This window comes from Podarcis melisellensis (assembly GCF_964234715.1).
Source record: "Podarcis melisellensis genome assembly, chromosome: 7".
NCBI classification, from domain to species: Eukaryota; Metazoa; Chordata; class Lepidosauria; order Squamata; family Lacertidae; genus Podarcis; species Podarcis melisellensis.
The window spans coordinates 8758077-8784844 of NC_138539.1; the positions used below are offsets into that span (position 1 = coordinate 8758077).

Genomic DNA, 26768 nt, shown 5'->3' on the forward strand with positions numbered 1-26768 from the left:
AACACAAATATAATGCTCAAAGTAGCAATTCATCCAGGAATACCAGGAAGGAAGGAAGGAAGGAAGGAAGGAAGGAAGGAAGGAAGGAAGGAAGGAAGGAAGGAAGGAAGGAAGGAAGCCCTCCCCTTTCAAAGCAAGCTGTTGGTGCCAATTTTCTGGTTGGTATTGGCAGCCACACTGTCATAATGATGCCAGGTGAGCAACAGATAGGGCACCCATACACCTGTCAATCTGGGCCCAGGTCTAGTTCCCTATCCTTGAAGTACAGCTTCCAATCAGGAACTGATTTTACCAGGGCTATCCTTTTTCTCCAATCACAGTGCTGTGATTCCTATCTAAAGCTTATACTAAAAGGGAGATATGGGCAGATGTCTTGGACCACAAGTGTCTGTGTCTATGCCAAGGCAACTGTAAACGGAAAGCTGTAGTTGTGTGTGTGTCAAACTCTCCATCTGCTTGGGACTGGAATGAGAACATTGCAGATCCAACAGATCCTTCCCTGAATTCAGAGCAGCACGTGGCACTCATCAGTGTGCTCCTCCTGGCAAAAATTCTTGGAAAGAGGTGCAAGTCTTGCAGATATAATTTCTGCCTGATCAAGGGTTCTTCAGAAACATTACATTTGCTAGTGCTTAATTGCTTCCACGGGATGGAATGGTGTACTCTCTGTATCTGAGGAAAAAAGGGTAGTTTATTTTTCAGTGCAAGAGATAGGGGCAGGTCATTCAGCAATGAGAGAAGGTAGGGCGGACCCTGTTGGAAACACATGCAGGAAAGCCGCCAACTTCCCAAGACTGGGGCATCTTCCCAGTGGTCCCCCCTGGCTATAAATCTCCTTCAGTCCAGAGAGACCGGTAATAAGTGACCCCTCCCTCCTGAGAGGAGCATGCTCTTCTTCTGGCATATCATAGCAGAAGAAAAAGTCAATCAGTAGCCACCGGGGCCCATCACCTCCTGGGAAATAGAAGGGGAAGAAATGGAAGCAGTGAGAGGTTTTACTTTCTTGGGCTCCATGATCACTGCAGATGGTGACAGCAGCCACGAAATTAAGAGATGCCTGCTTCTTGGGAGGAAAGCAATGACAAACCTAGACAGCATCTTATAAACCAGAGACATCACCTTGCCAACAAAGGCCTGTATAGTTAAAGCTATGGATTTCCCAGTAGTGATGTATGGAAGTGAGAGCTGGACCATAAACGCCGAAGAACTGATGCTTTTGAATTATGGTCTGGAGGAGACTCTTGAGAGTCCCATGGACTGCAAGAAGATCAAACCTCTCCATTCTTAAGGAAATCAGCTCTGAGTGCTCACTGGAAGGACAGATCCTGAAGCTGAGGTTCCAATATTTTGGCCACCTCATGGAAAGAGAAGACTCCCTGGAAAAGACTCTGATGTTGAGAAAGATGGAGGGCACAAGGAGAAGGGGATGACAGAGGACGAGATGGTTGGAGAGTGTTCTCGAAGCTACCAGCATGAGTTTGACCAAACTGTGGGAGGCAGTGGAAGACAGGAGTGCCTGGCGTGCTCTGGTGCATGGGGTCACAAAGAGTCAGACACAATTAAAGCTCTAAACTACTTTATTTTACATTCTATATACAGATAGTCCATCTGTATAGCCAGATGGAGAGCCAGTGTGGTGTAGTGGTTAAGAGCGGTAGTCTCGTAATCTGGGGAACCGGGTTCGCGTCTCTGCTCCTCCACATGCAGCTGCTGGGTGACCTTGGGCTAGTCACACTTCCTTACAAGCTGCGGCTTGTAAATGGAAACTGAACCTCAATAAAGACTTTTGTACATTACTACTGGCTAGCGTTGGTCCTCTGTGAGCTGGGACCTGGAGGCAGCTCTGACACCTACCATTCATTTTTCAACTTTATTTCACATGGCTTAGACGCTATGGTGTTCAGGAGCACATAAATGGGTGGAAATACTTCATCAGTTAATTATTTAATATATGTATCATTTCACCCTGATACTTTATCAATGCCCATGTTTCCTTCTACACATTGGCAAAACATGGCACAAAATAATATTGGTCCAACTGAATGTACAATACCATCAAGTTTCCATACCATCAGTTTATACTTATGCTTGTCTGCTGGGGCAACACAGAGCATCCCCAGCAGCTGGATCTAGTCTTCAGGCGGCTCCTTCATCTCCTCTGCTTTTTCATATTCAGTATGCATCATTTTATGATTTTGAACCACAGCTGTGGAGCTTTTTACCATCTTCCCATTGTCCAAGATTACTTCAGTCTCACGCAGGCTGTTATTTCTGCAACAGTTGCAGTCGGTGACAGAGTTCAAGGACAGTCAGTATCACGCCTGGCTTGTTCCATGCCGCTAATCTCAAATATAAAAGGAGATGTCACCTCCTACCTTTCCAAGTAGAGATAGCACTGCCACTGGCCCAGGAAATCTGGTGAAACTCTGAATGGAGTCATCTGGCCAAGTCCTGTCCCCAAATGATTACATTCAGCTGTGAACGGAGAAAATGCAGTTCACATAAAATTAAAAAAGGTTAAAGCATAGCACCCAAAGTGCTGCAAACTGAGTTTCCCCCTCAGAGAAGCATTATTGCTTATCAAATATCTTTTTCTAGAGAGAGAAAAAGCACGGCAAAGGCCCACTTATACAGCTGGGTAAACCTGCTGGAACAAAACTGCCTTCAGTTGTTTTCCGAAAATGCAGATAGCAGGTGCTGTCGTATCTCAACAGGGATGCTATTCCACATAGTGGGGCTTTCATGCTTAAAGCCCTCCTCCAAGTAAATGCAGAGCAGTAGATGACAATCTGGGACACGTGTGGCGCTATTGGTTAAACCACAGAGCCTAGGACTTGCCAATCAGAAGGTCGGCGGTTTGAATCCCCGCGACGGGGTGAGCTCCCATTGCTCCTATATAGGGAAGTTGTTTTAAAAAAGGTTTAATGTTTTATTATGTTTTTACAAATGTTGGAAGCTGCCTAAAGTACTCGGGGCAGCCCAGTAAGATGTGTGGGATATAAATAGTAAAATTATCATTATGGAATGGGGAGTCCCTATTTTCATCGGAGAAATGTTGGAGGATATGCTTTAAAGCCTAAATATGCATCCATTATGGGATGCGGGTGGCACTGTGGATTAAACCACAGAGTCTAGGACTTGCCGATCAGGAGGTCAGCAGTTCAAATCCCAGTGACAGGGTGAGTTCCTGTTGCTTGGTCTCTGCTTCTGCCAACCTAGCAGTTTGAAAACACGCAAAAGTGCAAGTAGATAAACCTTCCAGCGGGAGGTAAACAGCATTTCCATGCACTGCTCTGGTTCGCCAGAAGCGGCTTAGTCATGCTGGTCACATGACCCAGAAGCTGTACACTGGCTCCCTTGGCCAATAAAGTGAGATGAGTGCTGCAACCTCAGAGTCGGTAACGACTGGACCTAATGGTCAGGGGTCCCTTTACCTTTACCAGAATGGGCTCATATGCATCTCTGTACCCAGATCCAATGTGATTGTGGGTAGAATTGCTGGTGAACTGCCCAAATAATTATTATTTTCAGATAGAGTGGTACTTTGGTTCTCAAACTTAATCTGTTCCGGAAGTCCGTTCCAAAACCAAAGCGTTCCAAAACCCAGGCACACTTTCCCATAGAAAATAATGCAGAATAGATTAATCTGTTCCAGATTTTTAAAAACCCCTAAAACAGCAATTTAAGATGAATTTTACAATCTAACAAGACCACAGATCCATAAAATGAAAGCAATAATCAATGTACTGTACTATAAAATAAATACGACACTATTGTAGATGATAAAAAAATAAAATAATTATTATTTTCTTACCTGCACTGATGATCGTCATTGTTTCCGGGGAGGGGGTGGGGTTTTATCCATATCTGCAGTCACACAATCAATCAATCAATCAGTAGCTGAACTGGGTTCCGTACAGTCACAAAAACAAATGAACCAAGAAAGACTCAAAAACAAAAACACTAAATAAATAGCAAAAACAAAAGCACCAAACTTAATCTGTTCCGGAAGTCCGTTTGACTTCCGAAATGTTTGAAAACCAGGGTGCAGCTTCTGATTGGTGCAGATTCATTCTGGACTGGGCTCTTAAGCTGTCTCTAGGAGTCCATGTGAAATCTGAACTGAATCTGAATTGGAACTTTTACATAAGTCTGGTGCATCCTTAATTCCATGGATGAGGCTCCACACTTGTCTTTGGTTGTTGTTGTTTTTAGCTCAGTGGAAGAACATGAGGTTTGCATGGACAAGGTCCTGGATTCATTCCCAGGCATTGTAAGTTATGAAAAGTTTGCCTCAGAGCCCTAAAAGCTTGGGATACTGCCATTCTGCAACCTCCACCAGAGGACTGTCACTCCCCTGTTCAAAGAAAAGAGGGCCCATTTGTGGGCGATGGAATATCTCAGAGTGTTTGGAACCATTTCCCAGACGAACCACCACTTCAGAAGAGCTAATAGAGGAAAGATCAGGCCTCAAGGAAGTGTTGAAATCAGTTACTGTTAACACCCTTCAGATTTGAATCCTTATGCAACACGTGTGTGTGTGTGTGTGTGTGTGTGTGTTTTCTTTGCAAATGTCTCTGAGTTGTTTCTTCTAACGGCTGTCCTTGTGGGCGGATTCCTTTGGGACAGTTTGTTCTTTGTCGCCCCCTCCCCTTCTCCCGAGCAAGCACTCTGCCAGCCAAACAGGGAGAATTTGAATGACTTCATTGCGGCAGTGCTCCAGGAACAGAAGAAGCTACACATATTTGCACTGCACACTTAATGATCCCATCCAATTTTTTTAATTTTTTTTTTTTACTATTTCTATTTAAGGGCTGGGACTGGATGAGATAAGATTGCCTCTTTTTCGACACCTTTGTGACCTCGGAAGGGAGTAGGTTAGGGACACGTGCATTGTAGCTCATGCTAGTTCTACTCTGAGTAGCATTGAATGCAACCCCATACTGGTGTCTCTTTCCCCTTTGATGGTTGCCTTGAAAGTACAGGCAGGTCTCCCTTACCTCTGTGCCCCGTTAACCCCAAACGTAAGTCTCTGGCGCTGGACCATAAAGAAGGCTGATCACTGAAGAATTGGTGCTTTTGAATTCTGGTGCTGGAGGAGACTCTTGAGAGTCCCATGGACTTCAAGAAGATCCAACCTCTCCATTCTGAAGGAAATCAGCCCTGAGTGCTCCCTGGAAGGACAGATCATGAAGCTGAGGCTCCAATACTTTGGCTACCTCATGAGAAGAGAAGACTCCCTGGAAAAGATGTTGGGAAAGATTGGGGGCACAAGGAGAAGGGGACGACAGAGGACAAGATGGTTGGGCAGTGTTCTCGAAGCTACCAGCATGAGTTTGACCAAACTGCAGGAGGCAGTGGAAGACAGGAGTGCCTGGCATGCTCTGGTCCATGGGGTCACAAAGAGTTGGACACGACTAAATGACTAAACAACAACAACAACAAAGTCTCTGGCATGTTAAACCAGGGACTTTACTGATCTTCTGTTCACCTAGTTAAGTGGCAACCCAGGCAACTGCTATGTAGGATCCCAGAGTGATGCCTTAAGAGATGTGGGCTCTCCTCTTCATCCTCTGGGGCTTTGTGAGGGCTGCAGCTCACTCCTGGTTCTCCTTGCTGACAGAGGGCAGACCACTGGACCCACTTCCCTTGGAAGGGGAAGAAAGCTCTTGCCATTGCTCTTGTTCCTCAGTGGCTTCTTCTCACCTTCTTCCTCCTCCTCATGTTGCTTCCTCCACCATCACCCCACCAGGAACCTTTTTCAGTGGGGCTCTCCATGTTGCTAAGAGGGGCCATGCCCTACCTCTAGTACTCCTCTCCTTCCACTCCACTCTTTCTGCTTCGGATGCAAGCAAGAGCTGGGAGGTGTCCCATGGTTGAACTTTGAGCCCCCCAAACACAGCAATATCTTGTTTAAATTGCAGGACTGGACTGAACACTCACTTGTTCTGGTGGGGAGTGAAGAAGAGGAGGAGGAGGAGGAGGGGAGGAGGAGGAGGAGGAGGAGGAGGAGGAGTTTGGATTTGATATCCCGCCTTTCACTCCCTTTAAGGATTCTCAAAGCGGCTAACATTCTCCTTTCCCTTCCTCCCCTACAACAAACACTCTGTGAGGTGAGTGGGGCTGAGAGACTTCAAGGAAGTGTGACTAGCCCAAGGTCACCCAGCAGCTGCATGTTGAGGAGCGGGGAAGCAAACCCGGTTCACCAGATTACGAGTCTACCGCTCTTAACCACTACACCACACTGGCTCTCAGTAAATTGTGATGTCAGAGCCCAACTTACTTTGTGAAAAAACTATTGCATGGAGAATGTGTTTCTTTCCCAGCACATGCTCCCCCATCTATTACAGCTTTTTCCACCTTCACTATGTGATCCCAGCCAGCATGCCCAACTGGGCTGATTTTTACATTTTCAAAGAAGTGTCCAGGTTTGGGAGATTTTGGGGGGCTCGGACGGTTTGGGCTCAGACTTGGGCTGCTCTGCACACCGCTGCTGCTGCCAGTCCCAGCTGGGGAAAGAGGCTCCTTGGCTTCCCTCGTTCGGGCTGGCAGCAGCTTGGGTTGTCCGCTTTTTTGCTCTTCAAGATATGGCAACCCTATTAATGCCATTCACAGCAGTTATGTAGGAGGCTTGTGATGCTTCTCATATATTAAAAATTCACAAAACATTTTGGCTTTTGCCTTTGAGATGCTGCTGCCAAAACAACTGTTATAGCTCTTTGAGGATAGACTACTCAGAAGCTACTATCCTCCAGGCTCAGCCTATGTGGTATTAATATGTCTAGTATGTCCCATTTTTTTATTGAATTATGGTGCTGGAGGAGACCCTTGAGAGTCCCGTGGACTGCAGCAAGATCAAACCTATCCATTTTGAAGGAAATCAACCGTGAGTTCCTGAAGCTGAGGCTCCAATACTTTGCCCACCTCATGAGAAGAGAGGACTCCCTGGAAAAGACCCTTATGTTGGGAAAGATTGAGGGCACAAGGAGAAGGGGACGATAGGGGATGAGATGGTTGGACAGTGTTCTTGAAGCTACCAGCATGAGTTTGACCAAACTGCGGGAAGCAGTGGAAGACAGGAGTGCTCTGGTCCATGGGGTCACGAAGAGTCAGACACGACTAAATGACTAAACAACAACATGTCCCACTTTGCCCATCTAGCCCAGCTACATGTTCTTACAGAAGCAAACTGTGAAAACCTGGCAAGCAGGTCCTGAGTGCAAGAGCACTCTGCCTTCCTGGCATTTCCTGCAGCTGGTATTCAGCGGCGTACTGCTATCACCATCACCAACAACAGCCACAATTCTCCATTCAAGACATATGGTAATCTGCCCCACAAGTAATGGACTTGTGCATGCTTTTGCATGAATGTCAGATTTTGTGAGGGCAGGGAACATGTGTAACCAGTGCAGTTCTGTTTGAGGAGCCGGAGTTTGGTGTTGGGGTTTGAAGAGGGAAAAGCATAAGGTCTGAGTTGGAGAAAGGTAAACGAGTAATGATTGTTCAGTGCTTTCCCCAGCTCTGAGAGTGCTGTTGAGCTCATGTCCTGATTGCAGCCTTCTCAAAGGTTGGCCACTACAAAATCAATGTGCTGGACTAGATGGGCCCTTGATCCATCAGGGCTCTTTTAATGTGCCATAACCAGGCTGAATGCACCAACGAGCCCACTCCATGAAGGCTTTCAGTCTGGGCCCAAGTCTTCAGTTCTAGATCACGGACAGCACTAGTGGAAACATACTTTACAGTGAAGTATGCATCAAAAATTTGTACTTTAGGAAAATTTGCACAATTTAAAATGTTCCAAAGAAACTGCAGCAGAATATATTGGAATTGTTGATTGACTGATACTGCATTATGATTGTATCCCATGATGTCATGCGGCAGAAATAATCATGGAGAAAAAGAGGAAGCCTAAGATTCTTCAATGCAGTTGGAAAAAAACCTGTTATTTAGTCCTAATTATGTCTGCTTCTTTTCCTCACTAAAATTATCATTGTGTCTTAGAAATTCAGAACTGACCTGTAAGGTTGTCTCCTCAATATGGAATAGCTACTTATGTTGATGTTACTGCAAATCCCAATGCATCCCTTTTACATTAGGTCATTCTCCCACTGGCTATCTATGTAATCATTTATTAACAGAAATATTTTGTCAGCTGCTCTCTTCCTTTTCTCCTCCCACAACCCCACTTTCTCAGAGATTTCACCTCAAATGGACTGTGAAGAATCCAGATATTTGCCTTACCGACCAAAAGGGAGAAACACACCTTTCCTTCTTTTATATTTTATGTTATACCAGCAGTCTCAAACTCAGTATTGCTCAGCAAAAAAATAAAAGGGTCAGTGTAGTTTCAATATCAGTAGTTAAAATCAGTGCAGTTTTGAAATGTTCACTCTGTCATTTTTATTCAAAAAGGTGCCCAGTTGTATCCAAACACAGACAAAAGTCTCTTTCTGATTTCTGGAAATGTTATTCCCCACCCCATTCCACCCCTATTCTGCCTTCTTCCAGGTCCAAAAGAAACGATGCGTTGATGATCATGCATCAATTGGATGTGCCTAAAATGATTGGTGCCTGTACAAACTAAAAATATGTGTCTTACATTACCAAGAGTTTATTTTTCCAGTTCAATACAGTGGTACTTTGGGTTACAGATGCTTCAGGTTACAGACTCCGCTAATGCAGAAATAGTACCTCGGGTTAAGAACTTTGCTTCAGGATGAGAACAGAAATTGTGCGGCGGCAATGGGAGGCCCCGTTAGCTAAAGTGGTGCTTCAGTTTAAGAACAGTTTCAGGTTAAGAACGGACCTCCAGAATGATTTAAGTTCTTAACCCGAGGTACCACTGTAACTTATAAATAAAGAATACCACTCTACATACTGATTTGGAACTGAAAGGCATTCCCAGAGTTGTGCATATATGCTCAACCATAAGCTCAATCCATCTCATTTCTCTGGACTTAAAAAAATATGCAGGGTAAACATTGCATTTAAATTGTATACATTTTGCATGCACTTTCTCCTGTAATATATGTGGATGTACACACAGTTGACACTTGCAGAGAAAGGTGTTTTGGAGATAAGAGGCTATCGGTGATAGCTTCTGAGAATGGAAAGAGCTAGCAGGGACACAGAGAGGGAACGGCCAATTCCCATTGTCTCAGACTGGCAAAATCACAAGTTCTTCCATTATTGAGAGGGTAGGGCAAATTAGCTATGTAAAGCCTAAACATAATTGCCCAACTCTGCTTCTTTCTTTTTTTAAAGCTCTCATTTGTATTTTTAAGCTCTCACGATGGGCTGCAGAGGTGGTGGTGAGGGTACAGGTATAAACCATGTACCTAATGGAGCTCCACGGACTATGGTCAATTTGCTCCAGATCAGGGTAATCAGTTACTTATTAAATGGATGTGCCCCAAAATAAATTGGAAATCTATTAAATGGATCATATAAATATTAAGAGTTCCACTTTCTTACAGATCTGGTTCATATTAAGTTTTCAATCATTCATGTCTTCCATGGTGTCCATTTATTATAATGTAGTCACACTAATCTTCTATGTAATTAATTTTCTAGTTCCTTTCCTAGATAAAATTAGGGTTGCTTTTTTAAAAAAAAATGAAATTTTGACTTTTGTGCCATTAGATATGAGAGAGAGACAGAGAGAGAGCACACACTTATGGTACCTGAACCTGGATGTAGAATTCTGAACACTGCATCCATTTCTCTAGTCGTTTTCACAGGAAGAAAAAAAAATACTATGAGAGGTATGGGTAGAAAAGGTTACGTTACATACACAGGAGAATAGCTGGGAGACGGGGTGGTGGACAGATGGCATTTCAGTGCCCAAAGAAATGGAAGTAAAGGAGTAGTAAGTGAGATGGTGACCTTCAGATGTCATTGACCAGATATGACTTGTATCTGTAGCTCTGGGAAGCACCAAACAGCTTGGGAGCCACTGTGTCTTTCCAGTTCAACTTGTTACTTGGGACCAAATTAAATCTGTTAAAAACAAAACTCTGTTGCCCCCATTCCCTATATACATAGCTATTCTTTCTTTCACAGAAGTGGATTAAATTTGCAGGCAAAGTTGCTCCACCAAATCGTAGACAGATACATCCAGGGGTTTTCATGTAGGGAACTTTAGAGTCTGGCGATTAAAAACACAAAAACAAAGGAAATGTCTGTACATATTTTTGCCCATAATTGGATGCAAGATGCCAGAATGGTCACCCCGATGAAGGGATGAAGCCTGCCAAACTTTGGAATGGTGGTGGTTTTACTGCAATGGGCAGATGCTACCTGTTTGGGAGTGATTACATATGAATCAAAGAGGGATGGAACATAGATCCCCAATAAATACTGGGGTAGATGAAGGACAGATTGTACCTCAGGTCCAGGTATAAATAGATTGGCAGTGGAATTTTACTTCAACCCTAGCCATGGGTCAGAATCTTCCACTGTACCCAAGGGCAGCAGACTAGCTTAGGTGGTACTCAACATGGCACACACAGGCCTGTTCTCCAACACCTCCCCACCACCCATGAGTTTCTGAGTAGTTTTCAAAACAGCCTCACATCCGTGTTGTGCATTGCAACTAAAACCTTTCCTTTCCCATGAAGTTTCCCAGGAATGGCACAAAGTGTGTAAGTTGTCATATGTGTGCGATTGGTTTCTAGATTTGTCAATAGACTGTGTTGCTCATTTTCTCATTGGATGGATCTACAGGGTTCATTCATGTTCAACACCGCTCAAAAGTTTGCACTGGGAAATACTGTGACAACCATTTTTTTCTCATTCCAAGGATCAATGTGGGGCAACATTCTCATTACATATTGCTGAAGACTGTTGTATTCTGTATGGCATCCTCTTTTAAAGCCCAATGTAGCATTAACTCTTTAGGCTGAAAAGATTTGGAGTTGGGGTGGGAACAACAGTTGTCCAATGATCTATTATCATCTGTCCAAAACATATGTCATAAGCCTGTGAAATGGCAGTTTAGTATTTGTGTGTGTCCATTTTACATACATTATGCATTAAGAGACAAGGTGTGACTTAGAAATCTAGCTTTTAAAATTCCCAGGGATGTAACTGAACCATTAAAAGAGACATTACAGACAAACCATGCTGGTGATATGTTAACAGCAGATAAGGCCTCCTTGGTAGCTGCTCTCAGATTGTGGAGTTGACTCCCTTCCATGGGAAGCTAGGGCCTGCCCCCCACCCATTGCTTTCCTTTCACCGGTAGACAAACAATTGTTGCTGTTGTTGTTGAGACAGGCCTTCGGGTGCTCAGTTACTGTTACGGCTGGGTTTTCTGAGGATGAGTGTTGTACATTGACTTGTGTGCTTAAAAGGTTTTCAGTGTTTTCAGTGTTCTTTTTAATAGTGTGTGTTTTTAGCTGTTTTCATTCATCCTATGTCCCCCTTTGGGTGCTGAACCGGGAGATAGGCAGAGTATTAAACAAACAAACAAACAAAGGCATCTCAAAAAGACAAAAATCTGTTAAAAACAGAGCCATTTACCAGTCACAGAAAGCAGAGGTGGGTAAACACTTCTCTGACAAACTGATTTGTTATATATTTAAATATGAAACTCAGAAAATGAAATTTAGAAGTGTCCCTAGGGATGATGAATTTCAGTTTATACATATATTTCATTATTCCAGTCTTAGGTTCAGTTCACCACATTCCCTTTGCCTAATGAAAATTTCCCAGCAATTTAGCATGCATTTCTCCTAAAATGCACATCGTGTATGCAATTTTGCCTGAGAGCACATTTTTGCAAGCAAGTTGCCCCCCAATGTATCCATTTCTGTACACAAGCAGCTCAAACAAAGCCATTAAGATAACAATCAATGAACAGAGGAAGCTGTTTTATGCTGAAGCTGGGCAACTGGTATGTCCAATACTACCTGCAAGGACTCGCAGCAGTTCTCTGGGTCTTCTGGTTAAAATCCTTCCCAGCTCCACCTGGAAGTTCTCAGGGTTCACCCTAGGACCTCTTTCCTGTAAACCCACTGAGCTACTGCCCATCCCTATCTCCATATATTTTGACTCAGCCAAAACATTGAAAAGATGGCAGCTAATAAGATGTAGTGCTTTCTCAGTTTGTCCCTGTTTTCACAGGTAAGACTGAATGTAAAAAAGAAGAAGACTGGTTTTTAGATCAGCAGGGAATCTTATATTATTACTACATTAGCTGAACTAAGGCAACTGGAGGATATCAATAAGAGCTTTCTTAGAATCGTTTGTTTGGAAATTCAAAAACAAAAAGAAAAAAATCCCAACTAAATAACTGCATAGGGTGATTCTTGAGTTTCTAATCAACCACCGTGGCTGAGACCTTCTTGACTGACCGCAGCAACATGATTCTCTTGATATCCACAAAGGTCCTCTTCTTGGTTTCTGGGAGAAACTTCAAGATGAACAAAAAGGTGGCTAGGCAGATAGGGAAGTAAAGCAGAAAGCAGTAGGATCCAATCGACTTCTAGCGTTGGGAAGGAAATGGGGGAGGTTGGGTGGGGAGGGGGAGAGGGGGAGAGGGGGAGAGGGGGAGAGAGAGAGAGAGAGAGAGAGAGAGAGAGAGAGAGAGAGAGAGAGAGAGAGAGAGATATGAGCATATCGTGGAAGCTTATTTACTTATCTATCATGCACATGGTGTATGTGTTTCTGTGTTTAGATCCTCATTCACACTCTGAAAGAGGGGGATGACGGTCAGTCTGGGGAAGCTTTAGGTTAGGCTACAGAATCAGTGTGAATTCTTCAACCCAGTCAGTTTATGGATGTCAGGTTTTGATATGGAGTCTGGAGAAGTAAAATATGCTGGTACTGACATGTCAAAAAAGCAATCCAGAGGTTAGACATGGCCCACCAATCACACAGCCTGAATTTAGATATTGCTATACCCTTCCATGACTGTGTTGATGTTTAGTCATTTAGTCGTGTCCAACGCTTCGTCACCCCATGGACAAGAGCATGCCAGGCCTCCCACAGTTTGGCCAAACTCATGTTCGTAGCTTCAAGAACACTTTCCAACCATCTCGTCCTCTGTTGTCCCCTTCTCCTTGTGCCCTCCATCTTTCCCAACATCAGGGTCTTTTCCAGGGAGTCTTCTCTTCTCAAGAGGTGGCCCAAGTATTGGAGCCTCAGCTTCAGGATCTGTCCTTCCAGTGAGCACTCAGGGCTGATTTCCTTCAGAATGGATACATTTGATCTTCTTGCAGTCCATGGGACTCTCAAGAGTCTCCTCCAGCACCATAATTCAAAAGCATCAATTCTTTGGCGATCATCCTTCTTTATGGTCCAGCTCTCACTTCCATACATCACTACTGCAGAAGGCACCAAAACATGGGCCCCTACACAGTAGCTCTGAGCCCCAGTCCACAATGCAATAGTTGGCATCCATTTGTCTCAGATGTGCCTTGGGGTGGGTAGGTGAGTGAAGCCAAACTGCTGGACAGTTACAGTGTCTGCTGTGACTATAGAGACCAATATGGGAGAGGCATGTTTTGTTGCAGTTGGGGCAGATGAAGGAATCTGTTTGCACACTGACTTGTTAGCTTTGGTGCTTTATATGGCATCAAAAGAAAACAACCCAGAAATTTATAAACTGCTTCACAGCTTAAAGCTTCTAGGGGCAAGCAAATGGGGGGGGGGACAACCATATTGCTTTATAATTGGGTGGATTTAATTAGAGGGGGAGGTACTGGTGCTACATGTGGCTGGGATTAATTTACCAGTGCAAACCACTGGCCATCTGTTTTATGGTTCCAATCCAGGGTCAACCTGGGGACCAACTCCTCACCACAATCTGTTCCTGAATACATTTGTGGCCAGGGCTAATGTTTAATTAGGGTTTTAAAAGCCTTTCTAAACACGAAGTCAGGAGTTGGGTGCGGGAAGGAATCTTCTGTCTCCTTCCCCTCTCCCTACCGAGACCAGGGTGCCACCCCATCCCCGGTGTCATGGACTGGTTGGGCACAGAGGAATGGTGGGAGGAACAAGCTGAGGAAGCACCAAGGAAAGCTCAGAGCCCAGGGAGTGGTGGTGGGATGACGATGAGTGGTCACAGGGAGAAGGCTGGGAAGAGGAGATGCCAGAAGCTGAAGGGGTAGCAGGACAGAGTTGTTCCACCTGGCCTCTGGCTTAGAATCAGTTTGATTCCCTTCCCCTCTTTCTTTTTCCTTTCTCCTCCTGTGAAGAGGCTGCATCCTAATGTTTTAATGTTGTATTTTAATCTTGTTTTTTAAATTGTATTTTAATCAACTTGTTGTTGTTGTTGTTGTTGTTGTTGTTGTTGTTCTTCTTCTTCTTCTTCTTCTTCTTCTTCTTCTTCTTCTTCTTCTTCTTCTTCTTCTTCTTATCATGGAGTAAGACCACAGGGAATGAACTCTTCTGCTCATTAGGCCTGACATTCAACCAAGTCTGTAGTGTACCTGGTAATAATGAGTTAACTCCAACATGCAGAGTGTGATTTATTGCTGGCTCACTCCTGACACCCAGATCCTAAAGGAAAGCTGCTTGCACAGTAACACCCATACCCAGCTGTTGAGCGGAAGGGGTCATGTGGGGAGGAGGAAGCATCCAGCAGTCATGCAGTTTCCCCCCACCCTGCCTGCCTCTCCTTCTTGCCTAATTCCCCACCCCCAACAGCCATGGATTGTTCTGGGCCACGCAATGTGACCTGCAGTGAACTGTGGCTGTCCGAACCTGACTCATCCAAAAACTGAGTCCCTCCAAATAGGCCCAATTTGTTTCAGGCCTCAGCCAAATCTGCTGCACAGCCCTAAAGCAAACCACGACCTCCCCGTCAAAACTGACCATCAAAATCACTCACCTCTGTGTGATAAAAAAGCACTCCTGATACAAAGTTCATGAACCAGTGCACAAAGCCCGCAATCACAAAGCCTGAGGCCCGCGATGTCTGAAGGAACAGCTCCAATACAATTAGACACGGAGTTGAATCTTGGGAGAGAGAAAGGATTCAGAACATTGAATACAACGTTTTCACTGACTCAGTAATTTATCTTTCCTATTCATATCCTTTACATCCTCCATGGAGCTGGGTACTTACTTGGGCCAATGCACTGTGCAAGGAGAAATAGGAGAATAAAAACTGTGCTGAAATACGCCATCTCACTTATGGTGTCCTGTTAGGGAAAGTTGGGTATATGTCAGTTATGTATTATTAAAGTTCCTAACTACCATTTACATAGAGCAGGGGTAGCCAACATGGTGCCTTCCACAAGTTGCGAAGCCACAACTCCGGTCATCCCTGTCCATTTCACCATGCTGATTGAGGATGATGGGAGTTTGGGGTCTACCACACTGATTACCCCCTTGATCTTCAATGATGGCCCCTTCTTTACAATTTCCATGTCTTTTCCCACAGCACTGCTGGCCCACGGAATGCAGCAGGTGCCACAGAAAATCAAGAGCAAAGCCCCTGTGAGATCCCTTGTAATGGGGAAAATCAAAATGCATGATCCTGGGAGTCATTTTGGACTCACAGCTGTCCATGGAGGCGCAGGTTAATTCTATGTCCAGGGCGGCTGTCTACCAGCTCCATCTGGTACGCAGGCTGAGACTCTACCTGCCCAGGGACTGTCTCGCCAGAGTGGTGCATACTCTAGTTATCTCCCGCTTGGACTACTGCAATGCGCTCTACGTGGGGCTACCTTTGAAGGTGACCTGGAAACTGCAATTAATCCAGAATGTGGCAGCTAGACTGGTGACTGGGAGTGGTTTCCAGGACGATATAACACCGGTCCTGAGAGATCTGCATTGGCTCCCAGTACATTTCCGAGCACAATTCAAAGTGTTGGTGATGACCTTTAAAGCCCTAAATGGCCTTGGTCCTGTATACCTGAAGGAGCGTCTCCACCCCCAGCGTTCAGCCCGGACACTGAGGTCCAGCGCTGAGGGCCTTCTGGAGGTTCCCTCATTGCGAGAAGTGAGGTTACAGGGAACCAGACAGAGGGCCTTCTCAGTAGTGGCACCCGCCCTGTGAAATGCCCTCCCTTCAGATGTGAAGGGAATAAGTAGCTATCTTATCTTTAAAAGACATCTGAAGGCAGCCCTGTTTAGGGAAGTTTTTAATATTTAATGCTGTATTGTTTTTAACATTCGATTGGAAGCCGCCCAGAGTGGCTGGGGAAACTCATCCAGATGGCCGGGGTATAAATATTATTATTATTATTATTATTATTATTATTATTATTATTATTATTATTGACTTTTCCAGGAAAAATCTGCAATTCCTTATCACCCACATCTTGAAGCTTTCACACACAAACCTACTGGAATTTAAATTTCAGAGTATGCATTGGACTTCCAACGAAACTGAATATTGGAAGATTCAGGACAGAAAAAAGGAAGTCCTTCTTGCAGCACACAGTTGAACTATGGTACTCACTCCCCACAGTGATGGCCACAAGCTTGGATGGCTTTAAAAGGGGATTAGACTAGTTCATGGAGGAGAAGGCTAACAATGGCTACCAGTTACTCTGCACATACTAAAGGGGAGGGTGCCCAGGTTCAAATGGCTATACAGATGCCCAAACTTTTTGAATTGCCCACCTGCAATTCCACAGTAATTGCTAACAGAACACAGAGGATGCCACAGATGCCAAAGCCAGAGAGAAGCAGAATCTTCCGCCCCACAGAATCAACTAAAGACATCTAGAGAGAGAAAGAGGAAAAGAAGCAGTTCAAACACTTGCCTGGCCAAGGTTCATAAATCATTGCTTGCTCACTGTCCCCTCAGTGGCCATGGCTGCTCCTCTCTTTCGCTCCAGAAGAGCCTGCCACTGATGCTGCACCACAGTCCACTCAGCGCTTGGCCTCCTCCACCCCCTCAGTATTGGGGGGGTGCTGAGCCCCCTGATCAACAATATTGAGGGGGCTGAAGACAAGTCAGCCCTAAGGAGTTGGTGCCTATGGGTACCAGGAACTGCAGCTCCAAGAAGGATAATCTACAGCACCGATGGTTCCTTGGGGAGAAGCCATGTGCATTAAATGTATGGTGATGAAACCTTAGAATCCAATAATTGTACAGTTGGGAGGGACCACAGGGATCATCTAGTCCGACCCTCTGCAATGCAAGAATCTTTGTGTGGCTTAAACCCACAACCCTGAAATTTTAGAGTCTCATGCTCTATCGAATGAGCTAAGATGAGAGAGAGAGGAGTCGGAAGATGCTTACCGAAAATATGTTTGCCAGGAGGAAACTCACAGTGGTAGCTATACTCATGAAGCGGACATTGTCTTTTCCCATATGTGTATACGTGTAGGTTCTCTCTGAATAATAGTAAGTCTGAAATTAGACCAGAACAATCAGAGGTTTTAGCTCAAAGTAATTTGTTTATTTGTTTATTACATTTCTGTCCCACCCTCCCTCCCAGTGGAGTCCATGGCTGAGAACATCAAATGTTAAAAGAAGTACAATCAATTAAAACTGTAATGATTTAATTATTAAAAGTGCTGGGGTGCTTGATAGTTGCAGACCTGGAGAACAGAATATCAACCGAGTGCAGAGAACATGACCATCTCCCTAGATACACAGCATGAATGACTGGTGTCATCGCCTGTGAACTTTGTGTTCAAAACAAGTCTTTGTTTCACCTGACTCAACCTCAGAACACCTTGGCCTGCATCTCTCTTACCGCAATGACTCCAGTGAGATGCTGGGAAGCCATCAAGGTAATTACAGTGATGACTTGCCATCGCAGGCTTCTCTTCCAGAGCAATTTGGGCGTGTTCAAGGGCTTTTCTGCCTTCGCAGCAAAGAACTCCTCGCGGAGCTCGTCCATCTCATCCTCCACGTCTTCCCGTCCTCTCAACATCTGCAAGGCTAGGTGGGAGTAGAGGCAGAAAGGAGGTGACTTCCCAAATAAGCAAAGGGGTCAGTGGAAATGAAGTTTTTTAAACACCCAATTAAAGGCAGTGCAAAGCCCCTGTGTTAATCACAACATCAGGATAAAAGGAATGATACAATAATGATGGAGTGCTGAGATCCCATGATAGGAGTAAGAAATCTCCAGCCTGCGGGTCACTCTTGCCCCACTGAGGTTCCCAGCTTAGCCAACGAAGTTATTTTGGGCAAGCTGTGCCCACCCGAATGCCAAACAGGCAAGGGAGGGGCCTGACCAAAAGGGCAGGGCTTGACCAAAACTACTTTGTGCAGCTCACGAAGTGCCCAACAGCCAGCTGGTTGTTGAGAGCCATTGATATGCTGGGTGTGGCGTTTGCCTCCTAGGTGGGTTATAAGGAAAGGGTTAAAATGAGTGTGATGTGATTGGCCAGTGGAAACTGATAGGGGGAGTTAGAGTGGGTGTTGTGTGAAAGTCAGTTGAGGGTTGGGAGTTGGAGAAGGAAGAGGGAGGATATAAGTCTGTGGGTTGGTCGAGTGGTGTGGTGAGAGGAACTGTTAGGTGGAGTCAGATAGATAGATGGGATAATCAGTTTGAAGTTGTTAGGAACTAATAGGACAGTTAAGGAACTAAAATTAAGAAACTGCCAAGAAAAATTAACTGAAACCATAAGCTTGTTCATGCCTATAAAATAAACTTGATTATTTGTTAATGTTAACAACTGTCTGGACTCCGTGTGTACCAGTGAGAAACGGGTTGGTGGCAGCGAAGAAAGCAATTACAGTGGTGGCACAGGGTCAATAGACCGTCAAACGTCCAGGGACCCTGTGTGATCACCACACTGGGCAAAGCAGAGACCAAACACTAAGCAGGATTGCTCCTCCTTTATATCATCCGAGGCAAAGGGGGAGCGATCTTGTTGAGCAGCAAACTCTCTGGTGCAGCTGCACTCAGCGGTAAGCAGGGTTTCCCACTCCCCTGTTGAAAGTGAGTTTACTTACCACTGTGCTCAGGAGAGTGATTGGGTCTTTCTGCTACTCCACCTTTAAAAGACGGCTCCAGCAATCTTTAAAAAGGTAGGCGAAACACTTTCCCATGCTCAAATGGGAGATGTTGACCTGTGGGGGGGGGGGGGCAACCCACCCATCAACCATGTGATGTCATCAGGATGTTATGGGATTGACAGGTAGCTTGACCCATCCACATGTCAACATTGGCCCACTGGCCCCTGGAGCTGAAAAAGTTCCCTACCCTTGTCTGATGGGATAGGCAAATTTTCTTCAGGCTTTTGGAGTACCCCCCCACTGTGTACACTGCCCACACCCAGTGGTCCCAGTACAGTTCAAAGTATTGTAAAGCTATCCACCATTCCTAATGGGATCCTAAATATGAGTTGCCCGGGAATGAACACAGGAGTTTTGCACGGTGTCCACTCCTAAAGGTCCCACTACAATTGATAGTATTGTACCTTCTCTTGCACCATCTTCATCCTTCTTCTGAATGTATAAGTACCTAGGACTTTCAGGAATGAAGGGCAGTAGGAAGACCTGACACGCTGGCATGACCCCAGCAAAGCACATCAGAATCGGCCAACCTGTGCAAGAAGGGTAACTGATGATATTGAGAACAATAAACCAATGGGGATTGTGCTTCTGATCTGCTATACAGCAGAGGGTGCTCTTCTCTAAATTACCTCTTTCATTCCCCAGGACTTCCCGAAGAGCCAGGGTCTGAGCCAACAAGACACCAATGGAAAAAAAGAAGTTGGCCGTCATGGTTATGCATCCTCGCAGCTCTACAGGCGATATCTCGCCAATGTATATGGGAACAGCACTGTAGATTATTCCTGGTTAGATGATAAATCAAGGGATAATTCATGATCTGCATGTAACATGATGTATATAAACATCTGATTATCTCCACGTTGAATAGGAGGCCCTAGTGGGAAGTAACAGGAATTGTTCAGCACCACAAAATGTTCCCCATGAAGGTATGCAAAATGGCAACCAGTTCTTTTTGATCTGCATGAGACATCACTGTGTTAAATGATGCAGAGACACAGCAGGTAACAGCATGTTATGGGAAAGTCGTTTCCTCCTAGGAGGAGAGGGGGTTGCGGGCTAAACCCTCCTCCCAGGACCTATGACCTTGCTATGGACTTCGGTTGGTCGCCGCAAGGGGCCTGGTAGGAATTTTTCCAAGTTGGCACACTTCAAGCCTTTTGGTTTTTTTGCCTACCTCGTAGCAAACGTCACAACTTCCTCGGTATTGGCGGTTAGGCATTGGCAGGGGTTAATTGTTATGCAAATGAACGGGGGGAAGGAAGCGCCATCACCTTCCCCAATGGAAAGGGTAGTCCGGTAGAGGACTCCGGGGGGCGTTGCCTTGTCCGAAACCTAGGGAGGTAAGGGCCTCCGGTACACCCCCGAGCGGTGACACCCGTGGGATCCTAGTTGGCATACTTCAACAGGACTCCCACGGCTTGTGGACAACCCATCCTGGTCTCCATGCCGGGTAGATGATAGGAGGCAATGCCTAAGGCCAATACCTTTCAATTCTGTAATCAATAAAGTTGTGGCCTTTTTATGCCCATTAACCTTAAACAATGTGTCCAGTGTCTTCATTTCTCATGGGGGGAGGGGACTTGCCACGCAATGTTTTTAATAATAATAATAATAATAATAATAATAATAATAATAATAATAATAATCACTCAATCCAGTACCCTGACTCACCTGAGCATATTCCAGTCACCAAGCGTGCAACCATTTTGAATTCATATGTAGTTACCTCATGTGTGCAACCCATCAGTACAGCAGAGAGAATGGACAAAACGTTAGTAATAATCAAAGTACCTTTCCTGAAAAGACAAGGAAAGCAGAAAAGTTTGTGTGGGTTGGGATTTGCTAGTGAAGATATGATACCACCCAAAGAGCAGCAGTAGGAGAGCAGCTATGGAATTGCAATAAGGCCTTCAGCTTTCTATGGATACTTAGTTCTGTGCTTTGCTAGTTATGGGTGGAGATCTGCCATTGATATGCTGGGTGTGGCGTTTGCCTCCTAGGTGGGTCATAAGGAAAGGGTTAAAATGAGTGTGATGTGATTGGCCAGTGGAAACGGATAGGGGGAGTTAGAGTGGGTGTTGTGTGAAAGTCAGTTGAGGGTTGGGAGTTGGAGAAGGAAGAGGGAGGATATAAGTCTGTGGGTTGGTTGAGTGGTGTGGTGAGAGGAACTGTTAGGTGGAGTCAGATAGATAGATGGGATAATCAGTTTGAAGTTGTTAGGAACTAATAGGACAGTTAAGGAACTAAAATTAAGAAACTGCCAAGAAAAATTAACTGAAACCATAAGCTTGTTCATGCCTATAAAATAAACTTGATTGTTTTTTAATGTTAACAACGGTCTGGACTCCGTGTGTACCTGTGAGAAACATTATGCTAGTTATGGGTGGAGACCTGCAAGGCACTGACTGCCCTACTGTTAAGCACTTTAAAATGATCCAAGCTCTTTCTAGGATTTCAGCAGACATTGCTCACATGTTTCCATGAGGTCTAGTAAGTTGGCTTTTGCAACCCTGCTATGTTCCCGCGAGGGGTGCAGAGCTTGGGATCATTTACATGGAAGCTTATACTCTAACTATGAGCTACCTTTCTAAAGGGTATATCATAAGGCCAGTTATTAGATGCTACTGCAGAGATGTAGGTCTGCAGCAACTGTATTTCCTCACTTCCCCTGAAGCAGGCATAGGCAAACTCAGCCCTCCAGATGTTTTGGGACTACAACTCCCATCATCCCTGACCACTGGTCCTGTTAGCTAAGGATGATGGGTGTTGTAGTCCCAAAACATCTGGAGTGCTGAGTTTGTGTATGCCTGCCCTGAAGCTTACTGCTTGGTCCCTCTCCAAGGTGCTGATCCTGTCTTATCTTCCTTTCTTGTCTGCCTAGAACTTTGAAACTTTACTTAGCCCTGGTGGCTATATCCTCAACTATTTGAGTCACTATGGGGATCGCAGACCAGTTGATGGTGGTTACAAGTGTGGGGAGGCACCCAGAGCATGCTTTTTAAAGTGAGTAGAGAATGAGACTCTTAATCACAGGGCCGTGGGATTGAATTCCACATTGGGCCAAAGATTCCTGCAATGCAGGGGGTTGGTCTAGATGGCCCTTGTGATCCCTTCCAACTCTACAATTCTATGATTCTATTTCCATTCATCTTGCAGATTTATAACCACGTTGCGGCCAAAAGCTATCAAAGCCACAGACGATAAAACAAAATACAAAAGATACTGCCTCAAGAATCTAAGAACAATAAGAAACATTTCAGGAGTTCTACAGGTAGTATTCCATTATAGAATTGGGTAACACTTCAGGGAAAGCTTTCTTAAGTTATTAGTAGCTGTCTTGTGGGCTTTCCATAGGCATCTGCAGACATTCTATGGGCACCTGTAGGCTATCGTGAGGACAAGATGCTGGAACTAGATGGCCTTTGGCCTGATCCAGCAGGGCCCATCTTATGCTCTTCTTGTGACCTCCTCCCCCTTCATGGGCCATTTGGTATCTGTGGTGGTGAGCAATGAGACAGATCAGGGCATGTAGGTCAGAAGCAACTCATTTTCCCTCACTTCTCACCAGCCTAGGGCATGCAGTTCATCAGTCATGATTCTGTCTATACCTGCCACATCTATCCTCCAGGACGCCAATCAGAAGTGCCCCAAATGTACCTCCCAGTGGATATAAAGCGATGGAGGAGGACATCAAGAATAACTTGATGTTGGGGTTCATCTTCGGGGGGAAAGTGGTTACGTTATAAAAGTCTTTTATGAGCTAGGAGAGAAGCACAGAAAAGTCGATGTTAGGACAGCACTACACATCACATGACAGCAGAATCTCAACGGTTGTGACCAGGGATAGGAGAGTCTGTCAATCTCTCTCAATTTCTCATTTGTCCCTTCTTAAATTCGGTCCTCTTCCGGTCCATATCAGTTTGTGATGTTTTTGAAGTCCTCATGAAAATTCAACCACCTTTAAGTGTGGATTTCTCTAAATTTACAAATGTTTATGCTATTTTGTCTCCCCCTCCCTCCCTTATAACACCAGAAATTGAGGAAATCCAATGGATCTAAATGTTGGAAGATTCAGGAGAGTCAAAAGAAAGCACTCCTTCAAGCAGCACAGTTGCTGTTGATGGCACTGACAGTCACTAACTTGGACAAACTCATGTAGAATTAGACTGTCAGTGACTGCTAGCCACAATAGCTATGGCTTACCTCCACTTTCAGAGGCACAACAAATTACCCCTTGGGGAACACAGCCCACAAAATAAAAGAAGCCATTTGTACCACAGAAGGGGAGTAGATCAGCCAGATGTTGTAACCATAGGTTGCAGACAGGAGGCAGGCAGCAAACAACACCCAAAGAAGTGTTATTGACAAGTCCTACAGAAAGAAGTAGGAGATACTGTGATGAGACAGGGCAAAATACTTGCATTTCTTTCTTGTTAATTAGGTGTATTTACAACCAAGAAGCAGAAAGATAGAATAAAGACAAAGGTGCATTCAGTCCTCAAGGGAGGTACATTTGGTGGACATGCAGATATTCCTTGACAATTACAACTTTTGTGGAGATGTAACAATCCAAAATCATCATCATCATCATCCCAAGGATTCCAGTTACAGATAGGTAGCCATGTTGGTCTGCCATAGTCAAAACAAAACAAAATCCTTCCAGTAGCACCTTAAAGACCAACTAAGTTAGTTCTTGGTATGAGCTTTCGTGTGCATGCACACTTCTTCAGATCTGAAGAAGTGTGCATGCACACGAAAGCTCATACCAAGAACTAACTTAGTTGGGGTTTTTTATCATCCCAAGGAGTCTTTGATACTAAGAGGCCACTTGGAGTTCTGAAGATACCAGGGATTTAAAGATGGAGAAATCTGATTATGATTGTTTACTTATTTCCCTGAACAGTTTTCAACATTAGTAAAACACCAAATGCAAGATTAAAAACAAATAAATAAACAGAAATAAACAAATATTGACTATAAGCAACACAAATGCAAATAAAACCCTATCAAAGCCAGAACAAACTCAACAACAGAAAACCCATTTAAAATCTGCCTAAAACCAGACCTGGAAAAACAATTTAGTGAAGGAAATTAAATATTAGCAAAATCACTTAAATAATGTAAATAAAACTTTTTTTAAAACTTGAAAAATAATACTGTAGTATAATGGGTTGGATTCAGACTTGTTGTTTAGTCGTTTAGTAGTGTCCGACTCTTCGTGACCCCATGGACCAGAGCACGCCAGGCACTCCTGTCCTCCACTGCCTCCCGCAGTTTGGTCAGACTCATGTTTGTAGCTTCGAGAACACTGTCCAACCATCTCGTCCTCTGTCGTCCCCTTCTCCTAGTGCCCTCCATCTTTCCCAGCATCAGGGTCTTTTCCAGGGTTTCTTCTCTTCTCATGAGGTGGCCAAAGTATTGGAGCCTCAGCTTCAGGATCTGTCCTTCCAGTGAGCACTCAGGGCTAATTTCCTTAAGAATGGATACATTTGATCTTCTTGCAGTCCATGGGACTCTGAAGAGTCTTCTCCAGCACCATAATTCAAAAGCATCAATTCTTTGGCGATCAGCCTTCTTTATGGTCCAGCTCTCACTTCCATACATCACTACTGGGAAAACCATAGCTTTTACTATACGGACCTTTGTTGGTAAGGTGATGTCTCTGCTTTTTTAAGATGTTGTCTAGATTTGCCATCGCCTTTCTCCCAAGGAGCAGGCGTCTTTTAATTTCGTGACTGCTGTCACCATCTGCAGTGATCAGATTCAGACTTAGTCATGCTTAAAGAAGACCCGTTGAAATGAGTCCAGTGGGACTACTTTCACCATGATTATTTCTGGACCCCACCCAATATATTATGAACCAAACTGTACTATTAGCTGATAAGTAATGCTGTATCTGAAACCTGGGAAACAATTACACAGAAACTTTGATTTTCAATGTGTTATAAACCCAGTACCTTGAATGCAGCCTCCAGCCTCACTCGTTTCTTGGGTTTTTTACTAGTTGGCGCCTCCTTTTTGTCCATGGTTTCCTGAGTAGAAGTCATAAAAAAGGCTCACCTGGGGGAAAATAAGATAGTGTTGTTGGTAGAAGGCAGCTGATCAGATGCATGCAGGAAGTCCCTAAGCAAGGTATGGAGGCAAGGCACTTATTTGTCTCTGTGATGGCCAGCTTACAGCCTCCCTAGGGTCTTCCCAGCTAAGACAGAATACACTCCTCTGCTCAGCTGACCCCCCCCCTTTAAAGAGCTGCTGCCATGATACAGGGGTTAATTATTGCCATGAGGCTCTCCCTTATCATCCAATTTCCAAATCTCCCTGGAGTCTCCCTAAAAGTAGTGTGGAATGAAATCTTCTAAGCATGAGGGCATCGTGTTAGCTATTCAAATGGGGAGATTGGAAGGCAGGCAAAGACCACCACTGCAAGGCCTACTCAAACTGAATTTCCCCCTTTGGGGTGATCTACCATCAACTGCACTGTGTGAAGCATCCCAGTGTGTTTTCAGTACATAGATACCCTTTTCTGTGTCTTTACAATATGCAAATAAACATTACTTTTAAACTGCCCTTCTAGAACCTATATCCTGAATGCTGGGCTATAAATAACAGACCCAGAGTGATTCTGGGGCTCTCTTGATGCAACCTGGCTGAAGCCTGAATCATCTCCCCTGAATCAACCCAGTTCATCTTGGGATTTGACTGAATCCAGTGCACAGCCCTAATTCGGGCAACAGGATCAGCCAGATAACTGGTAAGTAATGAGATCTGCCTGGAAAAATCCCTTCAACCATGCAGAGGGTAGATCCCACAGGATGGAAGACGAATAGGCCAAGAGCACCCGGACTTACCATAGCTTTCTGTGACTTGTAAGTAGGGGGGAACTAAACCTAGCACAACTGTTCTGTAGAAATAAGGCATTTCAGAACCTCTAAGAGAATTCTGGGAGACAATCAAGGGAAGGGCATCAGAAGGTTCCAGGAAAAGCTGTTGACAGTTGGAAGTTGACACAATGCAATGATGGAATGCGGATTAGCTGCCGGTGTGGCAGAGCTGGAAGGTGACTGAGCTTTGAATCAAGAAGTCCTCCTGCCATTATTGATTGAAGTGCAGAGTGTTTGAGGACCAGGACATTCACAGGGAAACCAAAATGCTTGTTTATAAAGCTATTGTAATACCAACGTTACTGTATGCATGTGAAACATGGACCACTTACAAACGCCATCTCCAACTTCTTGAAAGATTCCATCAACAGTGTCTCCAAAAAATAACTTGGGAAGACAGGTGAACTAATAGTATACTGGATGAAGCAAAGATCACCAGTGTTGAAGCAATGATTCGTCAACATCAACTTCGTTGGACTGGTCATGTTGTGTGGATGCCTGATGATTGTCTTCCAAAGCAACTACTCTATTCCGAACTTAAAAATGGAAAGCGTAATGCTGGTGGTCAACAAAAGAGGTTTAAAGACTGTCTCAAGGCAAATCTAAAAAAATGTAGTATAAACGCAGACAACTGGGAAACACTGGCCTGCGAGCACTCCAATTGGAGAACAGCCTTTACCAAAGGTGTCATGGACTTTGAAGACATTCGAACTCAGGACGCAAGGAAGAAATGTGCTAAGAGGAAGGCATGCTTGGCAAATCCACACCATGATCAACTACCACCTGGAAACTAATGTCCCCACTGTGGAAGGACGTGTGGATCCAGAATTGGCCTCCACAGTCACTTACGGACTCATTGTTAAAACCGTGTTTATGGAAGACAATCTTACTCAGCTACGAGTGATCGCCAGAGAAGAAGACAACGACGACTTTATGGCCTTAGCCAAGCC

General features: G+C 44.6%; 1 protein-coding gene across 1 annotated transcript; it reads right to left on the reverse strand.

The window, feature by feature from the left end:
* Positions 1 to 11859: 11859 nt before the first annotated feature.
* LOC309374064 (solute carrier family 2, facilitated glucose transporter member 5-like) lies at positions 11860 to 25897 on the reverse strand. The gene is made up of 13 exons (XM_081918871.1): positions 25786 to 25897; positions 24895 to 24997; positions 23213 to 23308; positions 22546 to 22697; positions 20609 to 20733; positions 19567 to 19719; positions 19342 to 19467; positions 17667 to 17854; positions 17207 to 17317; positions 16582 to 16683; positions 15077 to 15152; positions 14840 to 14967; positions 11860 to 12490 (listed from the first exon to the last, which is right to left on the reverse strand). Exons 2-13 carry the CDS (start codon positions 24982 to 24984, stop codon positions 12323 to 12325), a joined length of 1515 nt encoding a protein of 504 aa, XP_081774997.1. The 5' UTR covers positions 24985 to 24997; positions 25786 to 25897; the 3' UTR covers positions 11860 to 12322.
* Positions 25898 to 26768: the final 871 nt, after the last annotated feature.

Excerpts from the sequence above, each read along its gene's own strand:
- LOC309374064 (XM_081918871.1), bottom strand. The coding sequence starts at position 24,984 with ATGACTTCTACTCAGGAAACCATGGACAAAAAGGAGGCGCCAACTAGT. Across the intron at positions 17,855-19,341 it reads TGAAGATGGTGCAAGAGAAG|CCTTGCAGATGTTGAGAGGA; the intron begins GTACAATACTAT and ends ACTCCCACCTAG. Across the intron at positions 12,491-14,839 it reads TGCTTTTTTATCACACAGAG|AAGTCGATTGGATCCTACTG; the intron begins GTGAGTGATTTT and ends TCCCAACGCTAG.